The 21770-nt window shown below is 49.4% G+C and overlaps 1 protein-coding gene across 3 annotated transcripts in view; it reads right to left on the bottom strand.

Moving 5' to 3' along the window:
- Positions 1-21770, bottom strand: part of ST8SIA5 (ST8 alpha-N-acetyl-neuraminide alpha-2,8-sialyltransferase 5) — a 70206-nt gene that overhangs the window by 17212 nt on the left and 31224 nt on the right. Inside the window, exons 2-3 of one of the 3 annotated variants that reach the window (XM_061169887.1) lie at positions 18951-19058; positions 2547-2639 (exon numbers count right to left, since the gene is read on the bottom strand). The exons of 1 other annotated variant lie outside the window; for it this stretch is intronic. In XM_061169887.1, the coding sequence (XP_061025870.1) occupies positions 2547-2639; positions 18951-19058 (201 nt within the window). The remainder of the gene's footprint in view (positions 1-2546; positions 2640-18950; positions 19059-21770) is intronic. One more of the 3 variants, XM_061169888.1, reaches the window with a different exon arrangement.

Below are 21770 nucleotides of genomic sequence, written 5' to 3'. Positions count from 1 at the left end.
GGTCTTTAAGAGGTGGTTAAGCTAAAATGACATCACCAAGGTGGGCCCTAATCCAATATGACTGATGTCCTTATAAGAAGAGGAAGTTAGGACACAGGTACGGAGGGAAGACCCTGGGAAGACAGAGAGAGAAGATGGCCATGTATCAGCCAAAGAGAGAGGCCTCGGGAGAAACTAAGCCTGCCGACACCTTGATCTCAGACCTCCAGCCTCCAGAACTGTGAGAAGATAAAGCTCTGTTGTTTAAGCCCCCGAGTCTGTGGTACTCTGTTATGGGAGCCATAGCAAACCAAAACAAGGACTTATACTAATGTAGAGAAAATATATGGGTAGAGGGATGGGATGTGACCGAAGCATGGCCCATTTATATGGTCTCTCAGACTTCCTGTCTAGATCTTGAAGTAACCATGAAGAACCTGTCTGCCTTTTACAATTTAAAAGATTAATTATTTACCCTTTGAAAACTCTAAGGTATGCTCTCTGTGAGAATGCTCCAGCTTTCCGCAGTGAGACCTTTAAGGGGCCGAGATCTCTGAGTTCTGAGAAAAGATAAGGCTCTCTGCTTATACCTTTGGCTCCTGACTGCGGGCTGGGCAGACGTCTTCGTCACTAAGCCACAGCTCCTCGGCAGAGTGTACCAAACACCAATCCTCCCCCTTGCCCCCACTTGTTTAAAACCTTTCCCATGGGTGCCCATGGACCTAAGAAAAGGATAAAATCTAAATCCCGGTCCGCACTGCAAGGCTCCACGAGGTCCAGCCCTGCCTGCTCCTCCAGGGACACGGCTCCTGTTCCCCCTCAGGCCAGCTCTCAGAGCCTGGGACACAGTGGGCCCCTCCTGACACAGGCCTTGGCACAAACTGTCCCCTCAGTCTGGAATCCTCTTGGCCCAGGTAACTCCTAGCGCCTCCATGGTGTGCTCCGCTCCGGGCTGGGTGGGATGGACAGAGGGTGAGCTGCCTCCTGCGGTCCCTCTAGAAGCTATACAGACCCTCGATCAGAACAAGGACCGTGAACAACGCAGCTGATCCCAGCTGGACGTTTGGCCTTATCCCCGGGGCTTTCCTGCACTACTAAGCTGCTGGAGTCTGTGAATGTCAGCCCAGAAAAGCTGCTGCTGGTTCCAAAACGGAAAGAAAGGGGAGGGAGGAGAGGGAGAGAGCACATTAACATTTATTGAGCACCTATTACGTGTGCTGCTGTAGATGTGCACTGTTGGTCTATCTATTTCACATATGTTACTTCAGCTAGTCTTTACTGCAACCCTTACAAGTAGGTAATTGTGTCCTCATTTTTATAGGTGAGGAAAGACTCAAAGAGGTTAAGTAATTTGTATAAAGATGCAGAGCTTCTAAGGCCCAGAGTCAGCTTTGGATCCCAAGTCTGTCTGACCCCAAGCTCCAAGCTCTTTCAATGAATGACCCACATGACCTGGAAATCATGTCAAGTGGCTAAAGGGGCAGTGGCTCCTGCCTGTGGGCCATGGATGGAAGTCCTGGGCTCGTGTCAGGGGCCCATGAGTCCACATAAGCACCCAGCACTGCCGGCTCCGAATCAGCTGTACTTCTCCCACATCGGATGTACAGTTGTCCCCTGAACAGCACAGGGCTTGTAGTCAGCCCTCCCTGGCCACAGCTCCTTGGCATCTGCAGATTCAACCAACATTGGACCGAGCAGCACTGCAGCATTTACTCTCAAAAAATGTCTGCATATAAGTGCACCTGCGCAGTTCATACCCATGTTGTTCAAGGGTCAGTGATAACTGTTTTCAAATAAACATATATCCTACCATGATTAACAGGACACAGATTCCTCTCAATTCATGGCAGTCCTGTGAGGGAGGCACATACACACCAGTGAGTCCAGCATGTAATGCGTTTTCCCTCACACAGGTTGTAAAAGAGCCACGGGTGATACACTGTTGGTGGGGAGTGGGGAGCACAGTTCTCTTGCTATTTGTATTAAAGAAAAAAAAAAGGTAAAAGACATCCACCCATGGGTGCTGGTTTATGCAGACCCTCTGGAAGGATGCATGAGGATACATGGGTGGCCTCTGAGGGGGAGACTGGAGGGGGGTAGCTGTGGGAAGGGGACTTCTCACTGTATATCTTTTTGTACCACTTGAATGTTGTATCCTTTAAATAATAAAAAAAAAATTAATGAATAGCAAGAGGGCAATGCTTAAGCCACAAAGTACTGAATTTCAGATAAGAGGCTCCTGTGCCCACTTCGATTTCTATCCAAGAGGAGCCCAGTGATGATAATCATGGAGGCTGGTAATTGAGCCGGGGACTGGAACGCCCAGTCACCAGAGGTAACCTTGCAAACTTGGCATTTTTCATAAAACACGAACAGTCATCCCTGCGTCGAGCCCTCCAGAGCTCTCCGAATGCCAGAGGCCCCGGGGAAGCACCCTAATTCTTTCTCTGTAGTGATGCACCAAGTTTCCAGTTTCCTTGGGCCAATCCCTCACCCCCCACCCGACCCTGCCTTGCCCGTCCCCACATGCACCGCCCTGCGCCCACCACCCACCCGGCCACACTCACATGGAAAGCACCTTCACTTCCAAGATCTCGTGCCTCAGCTCCAGGCATCTCGTGGAGTTATACTCAAAAGGGCCCTCGTAAAATTCAAAGTACCTGGGGACCAATAGGGACAGAGGTTACTACGCAGAGCAGCGGCCAGACTTTCAGGGACCTGTCGGGGCTCTTGTTGTCAGGGAGCGGGGGGCAGAGGGGTGGTATCTGGCCAAATTAATAGAGCAAACCAGCCCACCCCAGCAGACGACCTGATGAGGGTCTGTCTCCAGGACTGCTGGGGCCCTCTGGCCTGATCACTTGGTGGCTGATTACTCTCAGCACCCCCATCAACCTGGAAGTATAAGCATGAACCCATTTCAGTAAATCATGACATGTAGAAGGAGGTTTGGTTCCACGTGGTGGCTTCGAAGGAGAAAGAGGATGCTCTGGGCATGTTCTCATTTGCGGTCTTCTTCTGACCAGTCATTGATGGAGGCAGCCCTGGGAGCCGGGGCAGTGAGGCTACAGGCCTTCAGCTGGTCCTGCCCTTTCCTGCTCTTTTCTCTTTTCTCCTCCTCTTGGGAAAAATGTCACACAATGACAGCCACAAGCATAGCTGAAAAAACACAAGCTGCTTTTTCTACTATAAAAAGCATTTGTTTCCATTAGCTCACTGATGCCCATGCTCACGCTGTGACTGGGTGAGACTCTTTCTTTCTCCCCATTTGGCAGCTGAGAAAACTGAGGCTAAACAGGTGGCACTCCAGGTGGTGCTGTCAGTGTAGAGGGGCCCGAGCCCACTCCCACACACCAGCTGGCTCCAGGCATGTCAGAACCACCTCACAGTAGCTTCTGCAGCTTCACGCAGAATAACAATAGCAATTTCAGCCAATACTGCTGAGCCCTTGTCATGGGCCACGTTCAGGGCCCGGCACTCTACATGGAAGCATTCACTTTTCTTTCTTTTTAACTGAAGTATAGTTGTTTACAGAATTATGTTAGTTTCAGGTATACGGCATGGTGATTCAGTATTTTGCAGATTATATTCCGTTATAGGTTATTACAAGATAATGGGTATAATCCCTTGTGCTATACAGTATATCCTTCTTGCTTATCTATTTTATATATAGTACTTTGTATCTGTTAATCTTATATTCCTAATTTATCCCTCCCCCCCTTCCCTCTCCCCTTTGGTAACCACAAGTTTGTTTTCTAAGTCTGTGAGTCTGTTTCTGTTTTGCATGTACGATCATTTGTATTATTTTTTAGATTCCACATATAAGTGATACCATAGAGTATTTGTCTTTCTCTGTCTGACTTATTTCATTAAGCATCATATTCCCTTTCAATCTTTATTACTAGCCCACCAGGAAAGTGGTCATCACATGCAGGCTCTGGGAGTTAACTCATTTGCCAGAGCCGTGTGAGTGGCAGGTGGCAAAGCTGCGCTGTGAACCAGTGCATACAGTCAAGACTGCTCTTGTCCACCCACTTACGAGGACAGATGGTATCCCCTGGAGAGTGCCCTCTGGCCTCCCATAGCCGCACCTGACAGTTTGCACCAGCCCAGGGAACATCCGCCTGCCTGGGGGGTGGGGGAGTCGGGGGCGGGGGGAGTCGGGGGGAGGGTTCCCACCAAGGTAAAACACAGTAGTTCACTGCTGGACTTGGCCACAGAGGCAGAAGGGGCCTCCAGGGCAGAGGCCAGGTGCACCCTTTCCTCAAGGCCTCTCTTTCAGAAGATGCTTGGGCAGATTAAGCTGGGAGGGTGGGATCCCGTGACAGCCCAGAATCAAGAAGCCTGCAGGGTCAGCCTCTCTAAACTTGGGGCAGTGGCCTCTCGACAGGTAGCCCTGGAGAACAGGAGGTGGGGATGGAGCCCCAGGACTGCTGCTGGGCACTGCAAGCCACAACCAAGGATTTAAAATAAAGTCAGTCCTTGAGCATTTCCCACAAACCTCCCAAAATGTGGCAGCAGCTATTTCACATATATTCTCACTAACTTATGTAGACAAACTTATGTCTGTGCTGCTTTAGAAATATTGAGACATTTATCCAATAAATTGGCTTCTTTTTAAAATATCGGTATTTTAAATATTTTAAAAATATAATTTAATATTTAACACTTTAAAACTATTATATTTGTAAATATTTGTTCTTTATCATTTTAATGTGATTTAAGTTATTTTTAAAAATATAATTATATATTTAATAAATTTTAAATAATATTTTAGAATATTAAAATATTTTATACAACAAATTGGCTCCTATTTATACAAAATAAATCCTCTCCTTTCTCTCATGTCTTAAAAGAATTTAAGCAGATTTCACAAGAACTAGGCACTGAGGATCCCCAAAATATCACACTCTCCTTTTTCTGTTTCCCTTGTGTTTTACAACTCCTTTCTCTGTCTTTCTCACCTGGCAAACTCATATTGATTCTTCAGTACCCAGCTCAGATGCCCCCACTTCTGGGAAGCCTTTTCTAGTGCTCACTCTCAGGGTCCCTCTATACATTTGCCCCTAATTAGAGCAGATACCATTGTATCATAATAGTCTGTTTATATATCTATTTCCCCTTCCAAATGAGGAGTATCTCAAACAGGGAATTTGTCTTTGGTATCTCTACACCTTTTGTACTACAGACACAAGAAAGCTAAAAACTACATTTCCCAGACTCCCTTGTAGCTAGGGTCCTTGAAGCAATTTAGGTTCAGCAATCAGTAGCATGAGACTGAGTCAGAGCCATGTTCTAGAAGAATGACAAAGCTCAAGGTATTGTTTTGCTGGTGCAGAATGTGGCAGAGGTGGCATGGCTCTTGGAAATTGTAGTGGTGGCAGCACCTTTGCGATTATATCAGAGGCAGCAGCTTCCACGGTGGCCCAATTTCATGATGCAGTCTGCAGAGACATTCCTGGAAGCTAGCCTAGAGTCTTTCTTCAGCTTTCCCAATGATTCTGTGCTAGCTCTACCCTTAATAAATCCCTTTCTGCTTTAGCTAAAATGGATTCTATTATCTGCAACTAAGAACAAGGTGTCAGCCTGGGGCTACAAAAAAGTCCATGACCTTGGCTCCAACTCATGTCATTTTTCCAGTCACATAACAGTAAGTGAGGTTTGGTGTCTTATCACAAAGATCATCATTTGCAACCAGAGCCAGTGACACAAAGCCCTTTGGAATCCACTGGGTCATCTGAAGCCATGATCTCAGGATGCTACTAAGAAAAGCTCCAGATTATAATGATGCAGAAGATAATTAAGAGGAGGCTTATCCTAGCGTTCTCAGGGAGTTGGAACACTTGCAGACACATCTAGGATATGCCTCTAAACCAGCTGTGTGGCTTTGGGTAAATCACTTCCCCTCTCTGGGCCTCTTTTTTCTCCTCCTAAAAATAATCTGAACGAGGTGGTATTTAAAGTTCCAGCCAGCACTTAAATACAATCCCCAAGGTTCCCTTAGTTTTTCCCACTTACTAACCAAGCCAGAACAATACTATGAATTAATGATCCACAAACAGGAGAAAGAAACTCTCAAAGGAAGTTAAAACCAAGCAGCACCTCCCTTTGATCAGCCAGCCCTTCCATTGCCTTCACAAGGCCATCCTGGCCTTACCTCTGCCAGCCTCCACTCAGTCTTCCTTTTTCTTGAATCCCCAACATCACTCATATGCACATCACTAGGCAGTTCAATGATTCCAAATGGTCTTGTGTGGTGTGTTTAGTGGCTATTAGGTGGAGAGGATTTTGGAATAAGGTTCATATCCTTCTTTGCCCCTCATTAGCCACCTTAGGCCCATCACTTTCCTGAGCCTTAGTTTCTTCATTTGCAAAATCAGCATTAAAAGTGCAGTACACCTGTGACAGGGCTGAGAGAAGAAATTGATGAGAATTTCAGAGAAAGCACTAGTACAGTGCCTGGCACACAGGAAGTGCCCAAGGCATGTCCATTTCCCTTCTTTCCCTTTCTCCTGCCGTTAAAGGGCAAGAGCTGCCAGTGGATGCCCAGGGAGTCGGAGACATGCTTACAGTCCCTCAGCTAGTTGATGGCAGAGCTGAGTCAGAGATGAATAACTCAGGAAGTTCTCCACCATCTAGATTGGCTGCCATCCTTCTTCTGCTGCTATTAGTAAACCCCTCCCCTACCACCCTGAGGATAAAGCCCATGTTGAATTCTGCTTGGACGTGGGGATGTCCCTGATCACCCATCTCTGCTGCAGACTCCATGGATTAACTATGTGTTTCTGATGCTTTGACATCTGGGGCCTTGCTGGCCCTGGAGAGACTGCCTCTCCTAGAACTAGTCAATTCCTAGAGATGGTAAACAGCCCATGAGCACACCTTTCGTACGCAAACCAAGCAATCCAGAGCTTATACTCCACCACCACCACCACCACCTCCTCCTCTCACACTTAGGGCCACTTATCCCTCTGCCCTAATCACCCCAAGGCCAGCTGCCAAACAACTAGGGACAGCCCTCTGCCCCAGAGCCCACTGAAATTATTCACACTAGTCAATCTTAAGCCTGCATACACTGTCGCATCCATTCCTTCCATATAGGCTTTGCCTATATGGCTCTTGCCCACTTTTCCCCTTCATTCCTTCTGCTTCTTGACTGACTCTGGTGCTTCCTGTGTGGTCCTACATGGCATGGTGTGCTTCCTGTTTCTAGAGATCTGTAAGTATAAAAACCTCTTCCTTCATGACAGTCATTTCCATGTCTGTGTGTCTTACCACATGTGATGATAACAAATCCCAGGTACTCTGAAAACACTCCATGTGGTACCTCAGCCACGTCATCAAAATCACTCCAGGCCTGGGTCTAAAGCCTAGTTTTCCAGCTGAAAAATGGAGCTAATAGCCCTTGCTTCTTTCTCCAGCATATCTGGGCTTTGCTTTTGGGAGGCTGTGCTGCTCCATTTCAGTCTTTAAAGACGAATGACTTGAGGAAATAAGACTGCAAAAAGCATTGCCACATGAGTCACCCCTCGATTCTGCTTCTGACAGGAGGCCCAAGGATGGCATTCTGGAGGAAGCCATAGAAATCCCTTTTTGGTCTGGATACTGACCATCATGCAGACATCAAAAATGATGCTTAAATTTTTGTGTGTAATGGGAAGATGCTCATGATAATGTTGAGTGAAAAAAGCAAGTTACCAAACTATGATCTCCAAAAAGAATTATATATACATACATGAACACATGGGAAAAGGTAAGGACTGTAACAAGATATTAATAGTAGGTTTCTCCCATAATTCAAAAAGAGTCATGTACCACAATGTTCATTGCAGCTGTATTTACAATAGCCAGGACATGGAAGCAACCTAAGTGTCTATCAACAGATGAATGGATAAAGAAGATGTGGCACATATATACAATGGAATACTACTCAGCCATAAAAAGAAACGAAATTGAGTTATTTGTAGTGAGGTGGATGGACCTAGAGACTGTCATACAGAGTGAAGTCAGAAAGAGAAAAACAAATACCGTATGCTAACACATATATATGGAATCTAAAAAAAAAAAAAAGTGGTTATGAAGAACCTAGGGGCAGGACAGGAGTAAAGACACAGATGTAGAAAATGGACTTGAGGACACAGGGAAGGGGAAGGGGAAGCTGGGACGAAGTGAGAGAGTGGCATGGACTAATATATACTACCAAATGTAAAACCGATAGCTAGTGGGAAGCAGCCGCATAGCACAGAGAGATCAGCACAGTGCTTTGTGACCACCTAGAGGGGTGGGATAGAGAGGGTGGAAGGGAGACGCAAGAGGGAGGAGATATGGGGATATATGTATACGTATAGCTGATTCACTTTGTTATAAAGCAGAAACTAACACACCATTATAAAGCAATTATACTCCAATAAAGATGTTTTAAAAAAATTGTAGGTTTCTCTGAGTAATGGGATTATGAGTGATTCTAAAAACACTTTCATATATTTTTATAAGTTTTCTCTTACTATAAGAAACCACTAACAAATGTCCTTTTAAGTCATGGATCTCTCTCTAAATATCTCAAGCTTTCCCTTGAGCTGCTAGAAGACTGAGAGCAGCAGTTTCTCCAACTTCCTCAACTCCATTAGCCTCTCAAGGTGAGTTCGTCACTGTCTCTTCTTTCAACTCTGGAAAGACGATCTCTACCCACCTCAAAGGGGAGGGGACGCTGGCACCACATTCGGGCACCTCACAGGTATAAATAGTCCCAGCCGCTCAGATCAGGAGCCCAGCTCATCTCAGATGCCACTTGGCTTCTGGCAGCCAAGTCCAATGCTGGTGCCAGGCTGCATCCATCCTGCCCCCATCTCTGTGCCCTCAGGAGTGTGGGGGCATAGCTGGGCAGCGCTGGCTGCCTGATCAGCAGGCAATGACCCCTACTAAGCGAGAAGACAGATGAAGACGTGACCGCAACGGTTCTGAATATTGGTTCCCCTCCTCCCACACAGGCTTGGGCTCCAGCTTGGAAGGCTGAGGAGGCCTCGTTTCAGCATGCCCAGGATCCAGTGTGCAGAGTCTGGCTCTGTCATTCCTCCCAGCCCCTCCACATGAGCCTGCCCCACAGAGGGCTCCTCTGTTCACCTGATCCCACCTCCAGAGCTCCTTCAGGACTGTGGGATCTTCCTTAGAGGCCGCAATATTTTGAGACCCAGAAGCCACTGGCTGGTACAAGATGAAGCCCATGCATTCAGCTTTCTATCTAATACGCCGCTTCATCCCCAGATACTAATGCTGTTCAAGAAAACAGGAGCCCAGGGCAGTCCTTGTGTCATGCAAGAGCACACCTGTTGGACCTCCACCAGCCCCAGGAGTAGGGAAGCTGCCCCAGCTCAGCAATCTGAACCCCTGGGCCCCTGTCAAGCCTGGTGCAGAGTCTCAGAGAACCACAGAGTGGTTTATTTATCCCACACTGGGTAGGAACAGTGTGGGTATGGCACCTCTGTGTGAATTAGGAAAAAGCACCTTTTTCTTCACATGCCAGGCACATGGCTTGTCAATGAGAGTGAGCTGGATTTCAACTCCACTTGGCTAGATACTTCTGTGCAGTGCCCACCTTGCACAACTGTATGTGGTAGCCTGATACTAGATCCTTAACTTGGCCTCACTTAATCCTCCCAACAGCCCTATAAGGCAGGCATTACTGCCCCGGTTTACACCAGAGACTCAGGCTACAAGAGGTAAAGTAACTTGCCCAGGGTCATTCAGCCAGTGGATGGAGGCACTAAAAAAGGAATCTCACACTTTCAAGAGCCCAGAACCCATGTCCTTAGTCACCGCAGTGCAGCCCGTCTCCCTGACTGGCATAAGCCACGGTCATTTGGGAGCTTCTCAGTAAGCAGCCCCCTCCCCTTCCCAAGGCCAACGGCCCTTCAGTGAGCTCAGTGCTATTTTAGAGCAGAACAGCTGCCATCTTGAGATACCATACTAACCGTGAGGGCAAACACACAGAAATCAAAGTCTGGAAATTACAGCCTGACACACAGAGGACTGGAGTGTCTTCTCAGATAGGTGCAGGGAGAAGCAAGAAGGGTTTGACTGTTAACAATAGCAAGTCACAGCTGCCAGGACACACTGCCCCTCCTGGGTGGTGGAGGGACCTGACTCCGACCCCTGCGTGGACCAGGGCCCTCTCTGGACCAGTGTCTCTTCATTTGTCCACAGGAATCCCCAGAGCTGTTTTGAGAAATCAGAACTGAAAGCTACATAGCCTAACGCTCTGAGCGCAACCCTTGATTGTACTGGGATTAATCTGCTTCCAGTGTGAACCTCAGTGGAGTGTTATTCCTGGCACAGGTTAGGGGGAGGGTCAGGGGCAAAGCCTCATGCTGACACTCCTCCTCCCCAGCCAGCAGCTCCGCAGGGCCCCAGATCCGTATCTAGCACATTCCCTGCAAGAGTACATACATGGCGGCCTTATTTTCTGGGCCAGACCAGGGAGCCCTAAAAAGCTCCCCTTTGTAAAATTCGGCTCAGCAGCCTGGAGCCTTCATGGGTCTAAAGTAGCTCTGGTCAATCTTCTACGCACATATTGTCACACAGCTCTTGGTGGCTTTGACTACCATCCCCAGGTGCCCAAGCCAAGAGCTGCTCCCTAGTAGCCCCCACCCACTTCATCTCCCCCCCAATCTCGCCACTCCTCCTTCCTTAGGAGCCCTCTTCTCTCTCCCAGGGACAGGGATGTGAGTCAGTCTTCTTTCCTCTCTGGCTGGAATACTCTTCCTCGCTGTGTGTTCTTAGTTACAACCTGCTCATCCATCAGATGTCAGCCCAGGTGTCAGCTTCCTTTGGCAGCCTTCCCTGCCCTCCCTCCCCTGTGCCCACAGCCCCTGGGCACACCTCCAGCCCAGTCCTTATACCAGATTACGTGCAACTCCTCTGTTGCCTGTCTGTACCCGTCCATGGACAGCTTTTCTCCTCTTTCACTCACCAAAGACTTACTGATCCACTACCATGTGCCAGGTACTGTTTGAGGCCAGGATACAGCGATGACCAAACCAGACAAAAGCCCCACCCTCGTGGACTTCCGTGAGAAAAGACAAAATATTAATTCAGCATAGGGCCAAGTAGTGATGAGCTCTATAAAAGTAAAGCAGGACAGGGGATGGGAGGGTGCCTGGAAGGGTTATGGGAGGCCAAAGAAGGCTGCAGGACAGCAGCAGCAGTGTGGCCAGGGCAGAGGGGCTGGTGGGAAGTGAGAGGAATCGAGGTCAGAGAGGTGAGCAACACCAGGTCAAGTTGGCCTCATGGGCCACCCAGCACAGCAGAGCATCCAAGCAGGGGAATATCATGATCTGATTTAAAAGTTCCCCTCCAGCTGCTGTAGGGAGAACAGCCTGTAAAGAGAGAGAAGAAACATGGAGACAGGAAGTGATTGCAGCATGAGAAGATGGTGGGGAGGAGACGGACCAGGAAAGAGGTTAGGGGAAGAACCAGTAGGACATGCTGAAGGCAACGTTTAGAAAGTGAAAGAGAAAGAGAAAAATCACAGTAAATCCCAGAATTTTAGCTTGGACAACTAGTTGGATCACAGAGCCATTGAAGAAGGTGGGAATGATGGAGACAAATAGGTTTGGGTGTGAATCAAAGGTTCCTGGGCCATGTTAAGCTTGCTATGACTCTCAGACACCCAAGAGGAGATCGGTTAGGCAGTCAGATACACACGTCTGCAGCCCAGTGAGGAGGTCAGGCTGGAGATACCCATCCCAGAGTCAAGGGACAAAGAACTCAATAAGATCTCCAGGACAGAGAGCAAACATAAGAGAGAAGAAGGTAGAGGATGGGCCTGCGGTCAGCTCTGACATTCAGCTGGTGGCAGGGGAGAAGGAGCCAGCAAAGGAGACCGAAAAGGAAGTCCTGTGGGACAGAGGAAAACCGGGAGAGCCCTATGACGTGGATGCACAGAGCAGAGAGCGTTTCTGGGACAAACAGGTCAGCTCCATCCAATGCTAACAGAGGTTAAGGAAGAGGGGCATGGAGAAGGCCCCACTGATCTAGCAACTAGGAGGTCATCAGTGACCTTGAGAAGAACAGATTTGGGGGAGCAGGGAGGCAAAAGCCTCACTGGTGTGGGTTGATAGAAGGCCAGAAGTAGGAGAAGCTGGAGACAGAGACTGTGGAGGCTCAATGTGAAGGAATGAGTGTATGCAGTGAGCTGAATGTGTGTCCCCCAAAATTCATATGCTGAATCCTAACCCCCAAGGTGATGGTATCAGGAGGTGGGGCCTTTGGGAGGTAATGAGGTCATGAGGGTGGAGCCCCCATGAATGGGATTAGTGCCCTTATAAAAGAGGCCCCCAGAGAGCTCTCTAGCCCCTTCTACCATGTGAGGACAGAACAAGAAGATGACAGTCTGATACCTAGAAGAGGGGCCTCACCAGAACCTGACCATGCTGGCGCCCATGCAGGCTCAGACTTCCAGCCTCCAGAACTGTGGAAAATAAATCTCTGTTTATGAGCCTCCTGGCCTGTGGTATTTCATTATAGCAGCCTGCACTGACTAAGATAGTGAGCATATGCAGAGCTGGCCGTGGGTAAGGTGGAGAGAATGGGGTTCCCTGATGTGTGAAGGAAAAGCTGGATGAAGAAGAACAGACTTAAGTGTTCTGTGAGGCTTCAAAAGGTAAACCTAGGAGCTCCAGCTGAGTGGGAGGGAGGGAAGGTTTTCAGTCCACCCAGGGAAGCCTGCAGTGGAAGACAGCCTCTTTGTGAGGCTCTGGGAGCCCCATTGCCCACTGTCCCACAGACCTCATGGCCATTGAAGAAGGTGGTGTGGGCTATGCATGGCTACACAGAGTGGACAACTGGACGACCCTGGTGTCTTACCTTCTGAGCATTCCCTAAACTGATTACCAGGTGGATGCTGGTCCTCTCGGCCAGACCCCAGATCTCTTGTCCTTTCCATTCTCCATTTCTTTCCATTCTCACTCCTTTCTGTGGCCTCCTGTCCGTGCTAAGTGACTGGTATAAAATTCTTGTTGACGGTCCAGGAGGCAGGAAGCATGGGAGCTGTGAAGAAGGAGAGGAGGGAGAACAGGCCACAGAAGCGAGGAACAGAGGGTTTGAGGAGCTGGCGGGGGGTGAGGAAAGGGTGAGGCCGCGATCATCTGATGTGGAAACCAGGCCCCGAGAGGGAGCACCTCCTGCCAGCTGTGAGCCCACCCAGGGGACTCCACCAGTGACTGAGCGAGGTGGGAGTTTCACAGAGGAGGAAACTGAGGCACAGAAAGGATCATGTAAGTGGTTATTTGCCCAGGACACTCAATTCAGACTAAACTAAGGGCCACAAAGCTCATGGAATGGCACCACCCGAGGAGTCTCAGGGCCCCAACAACCCTGCCTTCACAGTCAGCTTCTTCTGTCTCTCTGCCACCAGAGGCCCACATTGGGTGCGTGGGAGGAAAGGAGGAAGCAGTGCCATCTTGGATGGAGCCCAAGAGTTCCGGCTATTTATTTATTTAGGTCCTTTTCTGCAGAAGTGAAAATTGACCAGAAAGGCTTATGCTAAGCCAGCCTGCACCCACAATGCAGGCATGCAGACCCCACCCCTCACAGCTGTCACCACACCTGTAAGTCCACCATGGAAAAGTCTTTCCCTTGGGCTAACCCTGCCACCAAGGGCTCCTCTTTGAAATCCAGGACCCCCAGGAGCAGATGGAAGGAAGCATTTTTCAGGGATAACAATCAGGAAAACACGAAGCATAGAGGCTGGGGGTGGAGGGTGGGTGGACACAGAATATAAAAAGTGGGAGAGAGGAGAGGAAGGGATGAAAGACCCTAAAGACTGTCTTGCCTCTAGTGTTAATGACAATACTCGAAGAAGATATGCGCGTAATCACCTACCTAGATCAATATGGCCATTTTAGTCCAGTCTAACAGCCAGGAGCTGAGGGCAGGAATAGACGGTCTGAGAGGACTTGGCAAGGAGAACCGAGGGGACCCAACCCAACCCAACCTTGGATGTCTGTCCACAGCCCAGAAAGAAGAACCCCTCCGTCGTGCATGGCCCACTAGTGCTAGGACTCAGAGTCACACTGCATGGGGTGTGTTCCAGCTGCACCACCCACCACACCTGGAAGTGGGGACTCAGTTCCTCCTCTGTAAAATGGCAGCAATGACAGTACCCACCTCAAAGCTCTGAGTGTGAGGATTAACTGCAGTAATACGTGTCAGGCGCCCAGCACCATGCCTGGCACACAGCCAGCCCCCAGTAGCACTCGGCCACAGGCATCACGCATCTACATCCAAGCCAAGTCTAGCCCCTCCATGGAAGCGCCTCTGACTTCTACACTAGGCTCCTGGAGCACTTGCCATCCGTATCACACAATTTATTCCTTAATTATACACTGTCTTGAAACAATTAGGGAGCAATTCAATATAGCATAATAAAGTGCTAAATTGAATTCAGTCTAGTTCCTTCCAGCTCTGAAATATGACGATTCCACACCCCATACTTCACGGTACATGCTAGGCACAACACAGACCTTGACCCAGAGAGAAAAGCTCTAGCCTTGACACTTACTTGGCCTGCTGTTCTGCGGAGCGAAGAGGCTCTTGTGTCACCAGTTTGGGGCCTGCCCTTTACTCCTGTGGCTGGTGCTACCTTCCTCTGTGGAAAGTCCCCAGCACCCCAGTCAGAAGCCCAGCAGCACAGGAAAAATGCTGTCCCGGGAACAGACAGCTTGGGCGGGCGGCAGTCTGGGCCAGCTCTGCCCTAGACCTCAGAGAGAAGTGTTCCTTGAGCTATCTTTGCAAGCCATCTCCTGCCATCCATCTCGGAGCAGGAGGCCAAGGCTGTGTGCACCCTGGGAGGAGGGGCTGATGGGGCCAGCCAGCCAGGCTGCCTGTGGGCTGTGTCTGAAGCTATCGTGTCCGGGGGGCCCTGAAGTTGCATTCACAGGCAGTCCAGCCCAGTTCCCCAGGGTAGGAGGCTCCTCGAGGTTTGGGGAATGCCCGAGCAAACACAGAGTGGTTCATGTGCACTTGCTGGAGAGTTCTCTGCCTGTGTAATGATAGAAATAGCCCTCTGTGCAGACACATCTTAGAGTGAACATAGAGTGAAAGGGGCTATCAGGGAAGGCTTCCAGGAGGAGGCCTAGTGGGAGGTGGATCCCGGCAGGAGGACAGGACTGGGATATGGAGCAGGATCCATTTGGCAGAAGTTGAGTGAAGGCTTTTGAGCTGTGGCTACAAGCCAGGCTGAGAGTCAGCACCTGGGGGACTCCTGCCTCCACTGCCCTCAGCCCTTGTGACCGGGGGACCTTCCCTTGGGATGTCCTGAGGCAGCGGAGGCAACGCTGCCTATCCACTTTGCAAGACAGACGGGTGCTGTGCCTCCCCTGCCCTCCAGGTGGTCACTGGTCTTGCAGGCAGCTGGCCGGGCTGGAGAGGTCAAAGCAGTGAGCTGACAGGACAAGTGCTCTCTCTCCCCTTCCCCTCCCCTATCTACCCTTTCCAGAATCACCATGTGCCGTGGTGGGGGTGGTTTGGGGGGGTGTAGTTCTCAGTCAGTTATTGCAAAACTACATCATCTGCCTTCATTGCCTTCTATTTTTCTACATACCCCTCCCCCACTATGTTTCCCCTTTCCCACTCTGCCACCCAGAACTCTCAGACTTCCTTACTACCTGCTCTTCTCAAAAGAAAACATTCTCTGGTCATTCCAAACTGTGAAAGAGTTTATGATTCCAAAGTGTTTCCCTTTCCCAGGGATTAATTTTCAAAGACAGTGCCAGAAGACAAGGTTTAATCCAAAGGAATAAATCTCTAAGGGAGAATTCCAGGACACTGACACTGAAGTTTGCGTTCTTAACAATAGTCTTTACTATGTTCTTGCTTAATGCATTCTTTTATTCAATTAACATTTATTGAGCCGCTGCCATACTGGGTGCTAAAAATTCAAAAATGGAGAAGCACAATCACTGTCTAGGTGGGGAGACAGAAACATAAACACATAATTTGAACATGATGAGAACTGTCTTCAAAGACCTTCCTGCTTGTTCAAAGCACCCACTTAAATAGAAGCATTGGCTGATTAACAATTATTCCTATCTGTTCACTAAAGCAGTTCTCCTAGGGATGTTTATTGGACGCTTTTAGATCTAGATTTGAAATCAATAAAGCTATATGTCAGTGTATATTTTGTAACTCATACACTTTCCAGTTGGGTCTGGACTTCCCCCAGCTCATGTCCAAAGTGAAGACCTGGCCACAGCCTTTATGAGCACCATCTGGCCTGGATTTCCTTTGCGGTCCTGTTTGGAGTGTTCCAGACCGATCATTTGGACCTGCTCCTTCTCCTTGTGGCTCCTGGTTGAGTATTCAATTTACGAGTCATTTCTTTTTTTGCCCCTCTTTATCCTCTGTTATAAATGGTACCTCCTGACCTCTCTTCCAACAGTGTTAATAAAAAATGACATCAGGTGTACCACATTTCAACATACCACACAGCTACAGATAGCAAAATACGGCATACGCTGAATTATTCAGTAGGTGAACAATACCACAAAGCTCATCCGTATTCCAGGCACAGAGAGTTGTCCGCTGGGATGATGCACTTTCACTCTGCAGAGCCCTTTTCACAGTGTCCCCCAAGCCCTGAACGTCTGCTGCCAGGAGCTGTCCTGTCCATTTTAAAGAAGGCAGAAGCTGCTCCCACGCCAAAGAAAAGAATCACCAACATACAGGTCAGTTCTAATTATATTAACCATTATTTTCTACACGTGTGAAATACATACTGTGTTTTCTCACATATGTGGGGAGTTTGGCGGTCAACTGGAAATTGGGATATGAGTTGGAAGTGTCCCAGAAGAACTTGGAATGTGTGGCCATCACATTTATTCAGTGGCTAAGGGAGCTCTTGGTCAAATGGCGGCTCTCTGGAAGGAAATCAACTCAATTGGTAACAATGTTGAATAAAGGGAACCTGACAGATGCCAGAGGTGTCTCTGGCCCTGAGGGACCCCAGGAGACAGGGAAGGGAAGGCTGGCCTGAGTTGCTGAGAGAGGGAGAGAGGATAAAGGGGAAGAGAGATGAGAGGGAGGAGGAGAGAGGCAGAACACAGGGACTGAGAAAGAAAAGTGGACAAAAAAGGGTAACAGGAAGAAAGGGAGAGGAGACACTAGGTGGGGTGAGATAGGTAGAGAAATTAGAGACAAGATTGCAGGAAAAGGGCAGAGAGAACAAAGCTGCTGGCAGGAGGAAAAGTTAGAATTCGTGCAGCCCCTGCCCAGGACATCTGCCCAGAATGGCCTCCCAGGGGCCTGCTCTGTCTTGCTCAATTTGTTAGCACCTTCTAGCTCACCTCTCAGTGAGCTCTTCAAGGAGTCCTTCCCAGGGAGACACCTGAAGACTTATCTAGACCACTCCCCATCTGTGTGGGCAGGTCACACAGCAGAAGGACCAACATTGGAGGCTCAACATATGGAACAGACAGCTCTGGACTTGTCACTCTCACTGGGTGACATCCCAGGGGCCAAGCGGCTGGCCAGGGCTCCCACCACGCATATGTGGAAAGAACTGGGCTCCTAAAAGGCCAGAATAAGACCCTGATCCCAGGCCACGGCCCGAGGCCGCCCACCACACCCCAAGGCCTGTCTGTGGACACCTTCCCAAATGGCTTCTGACACTGGAGCCACATCTGTTCTTTTTCAAAGCATTGAACAAAATCATAGGCATTGAGGTCCCTGAAAAACATACTACGTCTCCTCTGCAGGGTCGATTTGATGTTTTGGTGTCAAAATTAACAGCAGTGAAAACTCAGGCCTCTTTCCCAGGGAAACTGATCTGAAAGTTAGCCCATACTTATAAATGCAAAAATTAAGGAAACAAACAACTTAGCCCCAGGAAACCCTTAGCTGGGAAGTTCCAGCCACACCCAGCTCCAAACAGAGAGAGCATCCCATCTTATCAGAAAAATTCCCCACAATGCTCCCCCCTGCCCCCCGCAATGAGTGTGCCCCACCTGAGAATATTCCATTTTCATTCATTCTACAAATAGTTCCTGAATTCCTACTCCTGAATATACAGAGTGCCCTTAATTACTTATTTAACTCCAAACACTACAGCCGATCAAGAAGAAATAACCATGTGATGGTATGAATGTCAATTCTCAGCATCGTATCTTTTTTTTTTAATAAATTTATTTATTTTATTTATTTATTTTTGGCTGCATTTGGCCTTCGTTGCTGCGTACAGGCTTTCTCTAGTTGCGGCGAGCGGGGGCTACTCTTCATTGCAGTGTGCGGGCTTCTCATTGTGGTGGCTTCTCTTGTTGCGGAGCACAGGCTCGAGGCACGTGGGCTTCAGTAGTTGCGGCACGCAGGCTCAGTAGTTGTGGCACACGGGCTTAGTTGCTCCGCGGCACGTGGGATCTTCCCGGACCAGGGCTCCAAGCCGTGTCCCCTGCATTGGCAGGCGGATTCTCAACCACTATGCCACCAGGGAAGCCCTCAACATCGTATTTGATGAAAACGTTCTTCCCCAGCCAAGGTCAGCCTCACAGATGGGCAGAGTAGGGATGGCCTGTGCAGTGGGATTTCAGAGGAACAGGGAGCCCACGACCCTCACCCAGCCCGATTTCACCCCCACAAATCTACACACACCTGTGGCCTGGTATCCGGAAGCCTTGCAGCAGGGGTGGAATGTTGCCCCCATCTCAAATGGAGGCTGGAGACCCAGACACCCTCTCCAGCCCCCATCCCAGCCCCCACCCCAAAAGAGAGGGGCCCAGGAGTCCCTGCTTTGTTCTGGCTGGGTCCTAGCCCTCACCCCTCCTGTCAAAGCAGACAAGGCAGGATCCCAAAGTGAGCTCTGGGCCACTGTGCTGAGACTGCTTCTTCCCTGAGGGCAGCCCTGGGGGGTAGGCCATGGGGCAGGGGATGCAGGGTCACCCTGGGATGAGCTTCCCCCTTCCCTGGTCGTTCGCCGGGGTCTGTACCTGGAGCTGGAGTCACTGCCACTCTGCACTGCTGGGTCGTCCATGACATTAAAGATCCCCGTCCAATTGGCCAGCTGATCACCACTCTGCCAACCAAACTGGAGACCTCTGGCAAGAGAACGAGGCAGTCGGTACTCATGCTCACGTGCTGGGTAAGCCCATCACCAGAGAGTCACATTCTGGCGCGTGCCACATGACACCTCGCCTTGATCACGCCTAGTGGAGAAGAGAGAGATGTCCACCCAGCAGGATGACGGTAATAAATCACAGCCCTTCACAGTGTTCTCTGCTCGTCTACATCCGTGCCCTTACTTCACCTTTACGGGCAGGGCAGGGTTACACATTGTACACGCAGGGAACCTGAGGCTTAGTGAGATCAAGGTCGCAGAGCTCCCCTACCCCGCCTGGTGCGCCCTTCAATTCCGCCTCCAGAGACTCACACCAGAAGAGCTCCAGCTCGCCAGCTCCTTGCCTTCCCCAGAGGCCCCACACACGGCAAAGCTTTTAATGAAATCTAGTTTCCAACTCATAAGGACACGCCTCCTGGTTTAAGATAATGGACTCAACACACATGGTCCTCTTCGCTCCCTCCCCCAACCTGACTGAAAGGACAGTAAAGGCATAACAAGGGCGTGAGCATGGATGGAGAGGAGTAGCAGGGGCCAGCGACAACATTTTGGAAGATGCAAAGCAGACGAGTAAGTGCCTTAGGCCAGAGACAGTGGAGCCCTGACCGCCTGTAAGAAGTAAATCTATTCTCCATGCAGGACGCAGGAAGGCTCGGGAAATCACGGCGCCGGGGCCACTGAAGGTGGGGTTGCAGAATGGAGCCGCGGGCAGGAGAGTTGCTTCAGGTTTATAAGGAGTGTTAAACACTCCCCACCTCCACACACCCAAGTCCCCTGCCTTAAGCCCAAGCAGTCCGGGCCTTCTGCCTGCCCACCCTGCAGACGGCACTCTTCATATACGGAGATACCAGGCTAAAAACAGCTGGGCTGACCTGGAAGTCAGCTTACTGAGCACGCCTGGTCCCAGCCACCCAGCCCCCACAAAGGTCTGGGCATGGATGGGTTTCCCGGAGGGAAGCTGACCAAGTCAAAAGAGAAGGCTACAGAGGAAAGGGCTGCCGCCGCCCCATCAATCTGGCGCTGCTGACATTGGGGGCTGCACAGTCCTTACTGTGGGACTGTCCTGTGATCCTCTGGCGAGCAGCACCCCTGGTCTCTACTCTCTGAGGCCAGCAGCTCCTCATCCCCCACCCTCCTGCCGTGATGACCAAAACTGTCTCCAGACATCGCCAAGTGTCCCCTGTTGAGACAATCGACCTCGTTAAGAACCACTGCCCACAACACGGAGCTCCAGTGCACCTTCTAGAATTTTAAAGTCCCGTTAAAGACCCTGGTACGTGGGGTAAACTTTAACTTTTAAGTAGAGAATAAAGCAAACAAAAATAAAACAGTTAAACCCCTAAAAATAAAGCCCTCTAATAAAGTCTCTACACTAAGGGAAATGGGGCAGCGACAGTGGCTGGAGCTGGGCTCTGGTCCACCCGGATCAGCCACTAATGAGCTGAGTGACCTCAGTCAAGTCTCTACATCTCTCTAGGCCTCTATTCCCATCTTTCAAGTCGGGAGAACTGTCTCGATGTCTCCAAAGTTCTTGACCGAAAGTTTTACAGGGCTGAGCTGTGTCCTCAATGGCAAGACCAGGTCACCTCCCGCCTGCGAGTCTGCCCCATTTCCAACCAGACGCTGGGCGGAGGACGCCCTTGGGGCCCGTGAGCAGAAGGCTGCACACAGGAGGCGCTCAATCGATGCTCTGCCACGTGACTCCGATTCTCTTCTCACACTCGCCAGCCTCCTCGGCGGAGCGGAGCCGGCCTGGGGGAGGAATAGGCACAGCTCACAGGACAGAGCCCGAAGCCACAGCAAAACGCCCGTCCCGTTCTTAGTGTTCAGGGAAGAGCAGCGCTCCACTTGGTTCTGGCTCAAGTTCTTTATATATTTATCTATTCATAATATAAATATTATATACGTATAATATATAAATCTATCTTATATGCATTTATAAATATATTGTAAACATCTATAATATAAATACCTTTATTTATTTATCTGTTATGTTTCCTTTCAAAGAGATATTTCGAGGTAATATTGCGAGGTATTTCTTAGAGAGAATTTGGGTTTGGTTTATCAGGAAGGGAAACATTTACTGAGCACCTACAGTGAACCAGGCCCTTCACATACATTATCTCTATTCCAACAACAGGCTAATGTGGCAAGTCCCATTTTCTGCACTTATAGGTGATGACATGTGCAGCTCAGAGAGGTTTAGTAACTTGCCCAAGGCCACAAGGCTAACAAGTGGCCAACCTAAGGTTTAAACCCAGCACTTTCTGGCTTTCTCACTGTAAAAACCTTTATTCCTAAAAGCCTGTACCAGACTGTCTATAGGCCAAGAAAACAGTAGTATTTCCACCTGCGATTTTGAAAATAAGCTGGTTCACAAGCATATTCAAGCAATTCCCAGCCCAGCACTCAGCTAGGAAACTCACAGGCTCCTTAGAGAGAGTCCGGCCAGCGAGACTTGTGTCCACCGAGCGCACGAGGGGTCAGCCAGAAGCATTCTCACTCTCCCGCCCAAACTGGCCCCTGTGAGACCCGGGTGTCCCTTCACAAGACAGTCCTCCCAGGGTTGTAGAAGTGACAGACTACTAAGAAGACATCAGTTATTACAATATTTAGCAGGAACTATGACACATAAAGATGTGCATAATAAATTCAGTGAAAAATGCAAGTTATAAAAGGGGATATGCATTAA

The sequence above is a fragment of the Eubalaena glacialis genome, chromosome 15 (assembly GCF_028564815.1).
Source record: "Eubalaena glacialis isolate mEubGla1 chromosome 15, mEubGla1.1.hap2.+ XY, whole genome shotgun sequence".
NCBI lineage: Eukaryota > Metazoa > Chordata > Mammalia > Artiodactyla > Balaenidae > Eubalaena > Eubalaena glacialis.
The sequence above is the reverse complement of the archived record's forward strand: the minus strand, read 5'-3'. Positions and strand labels throughout refer to the sequence as shown.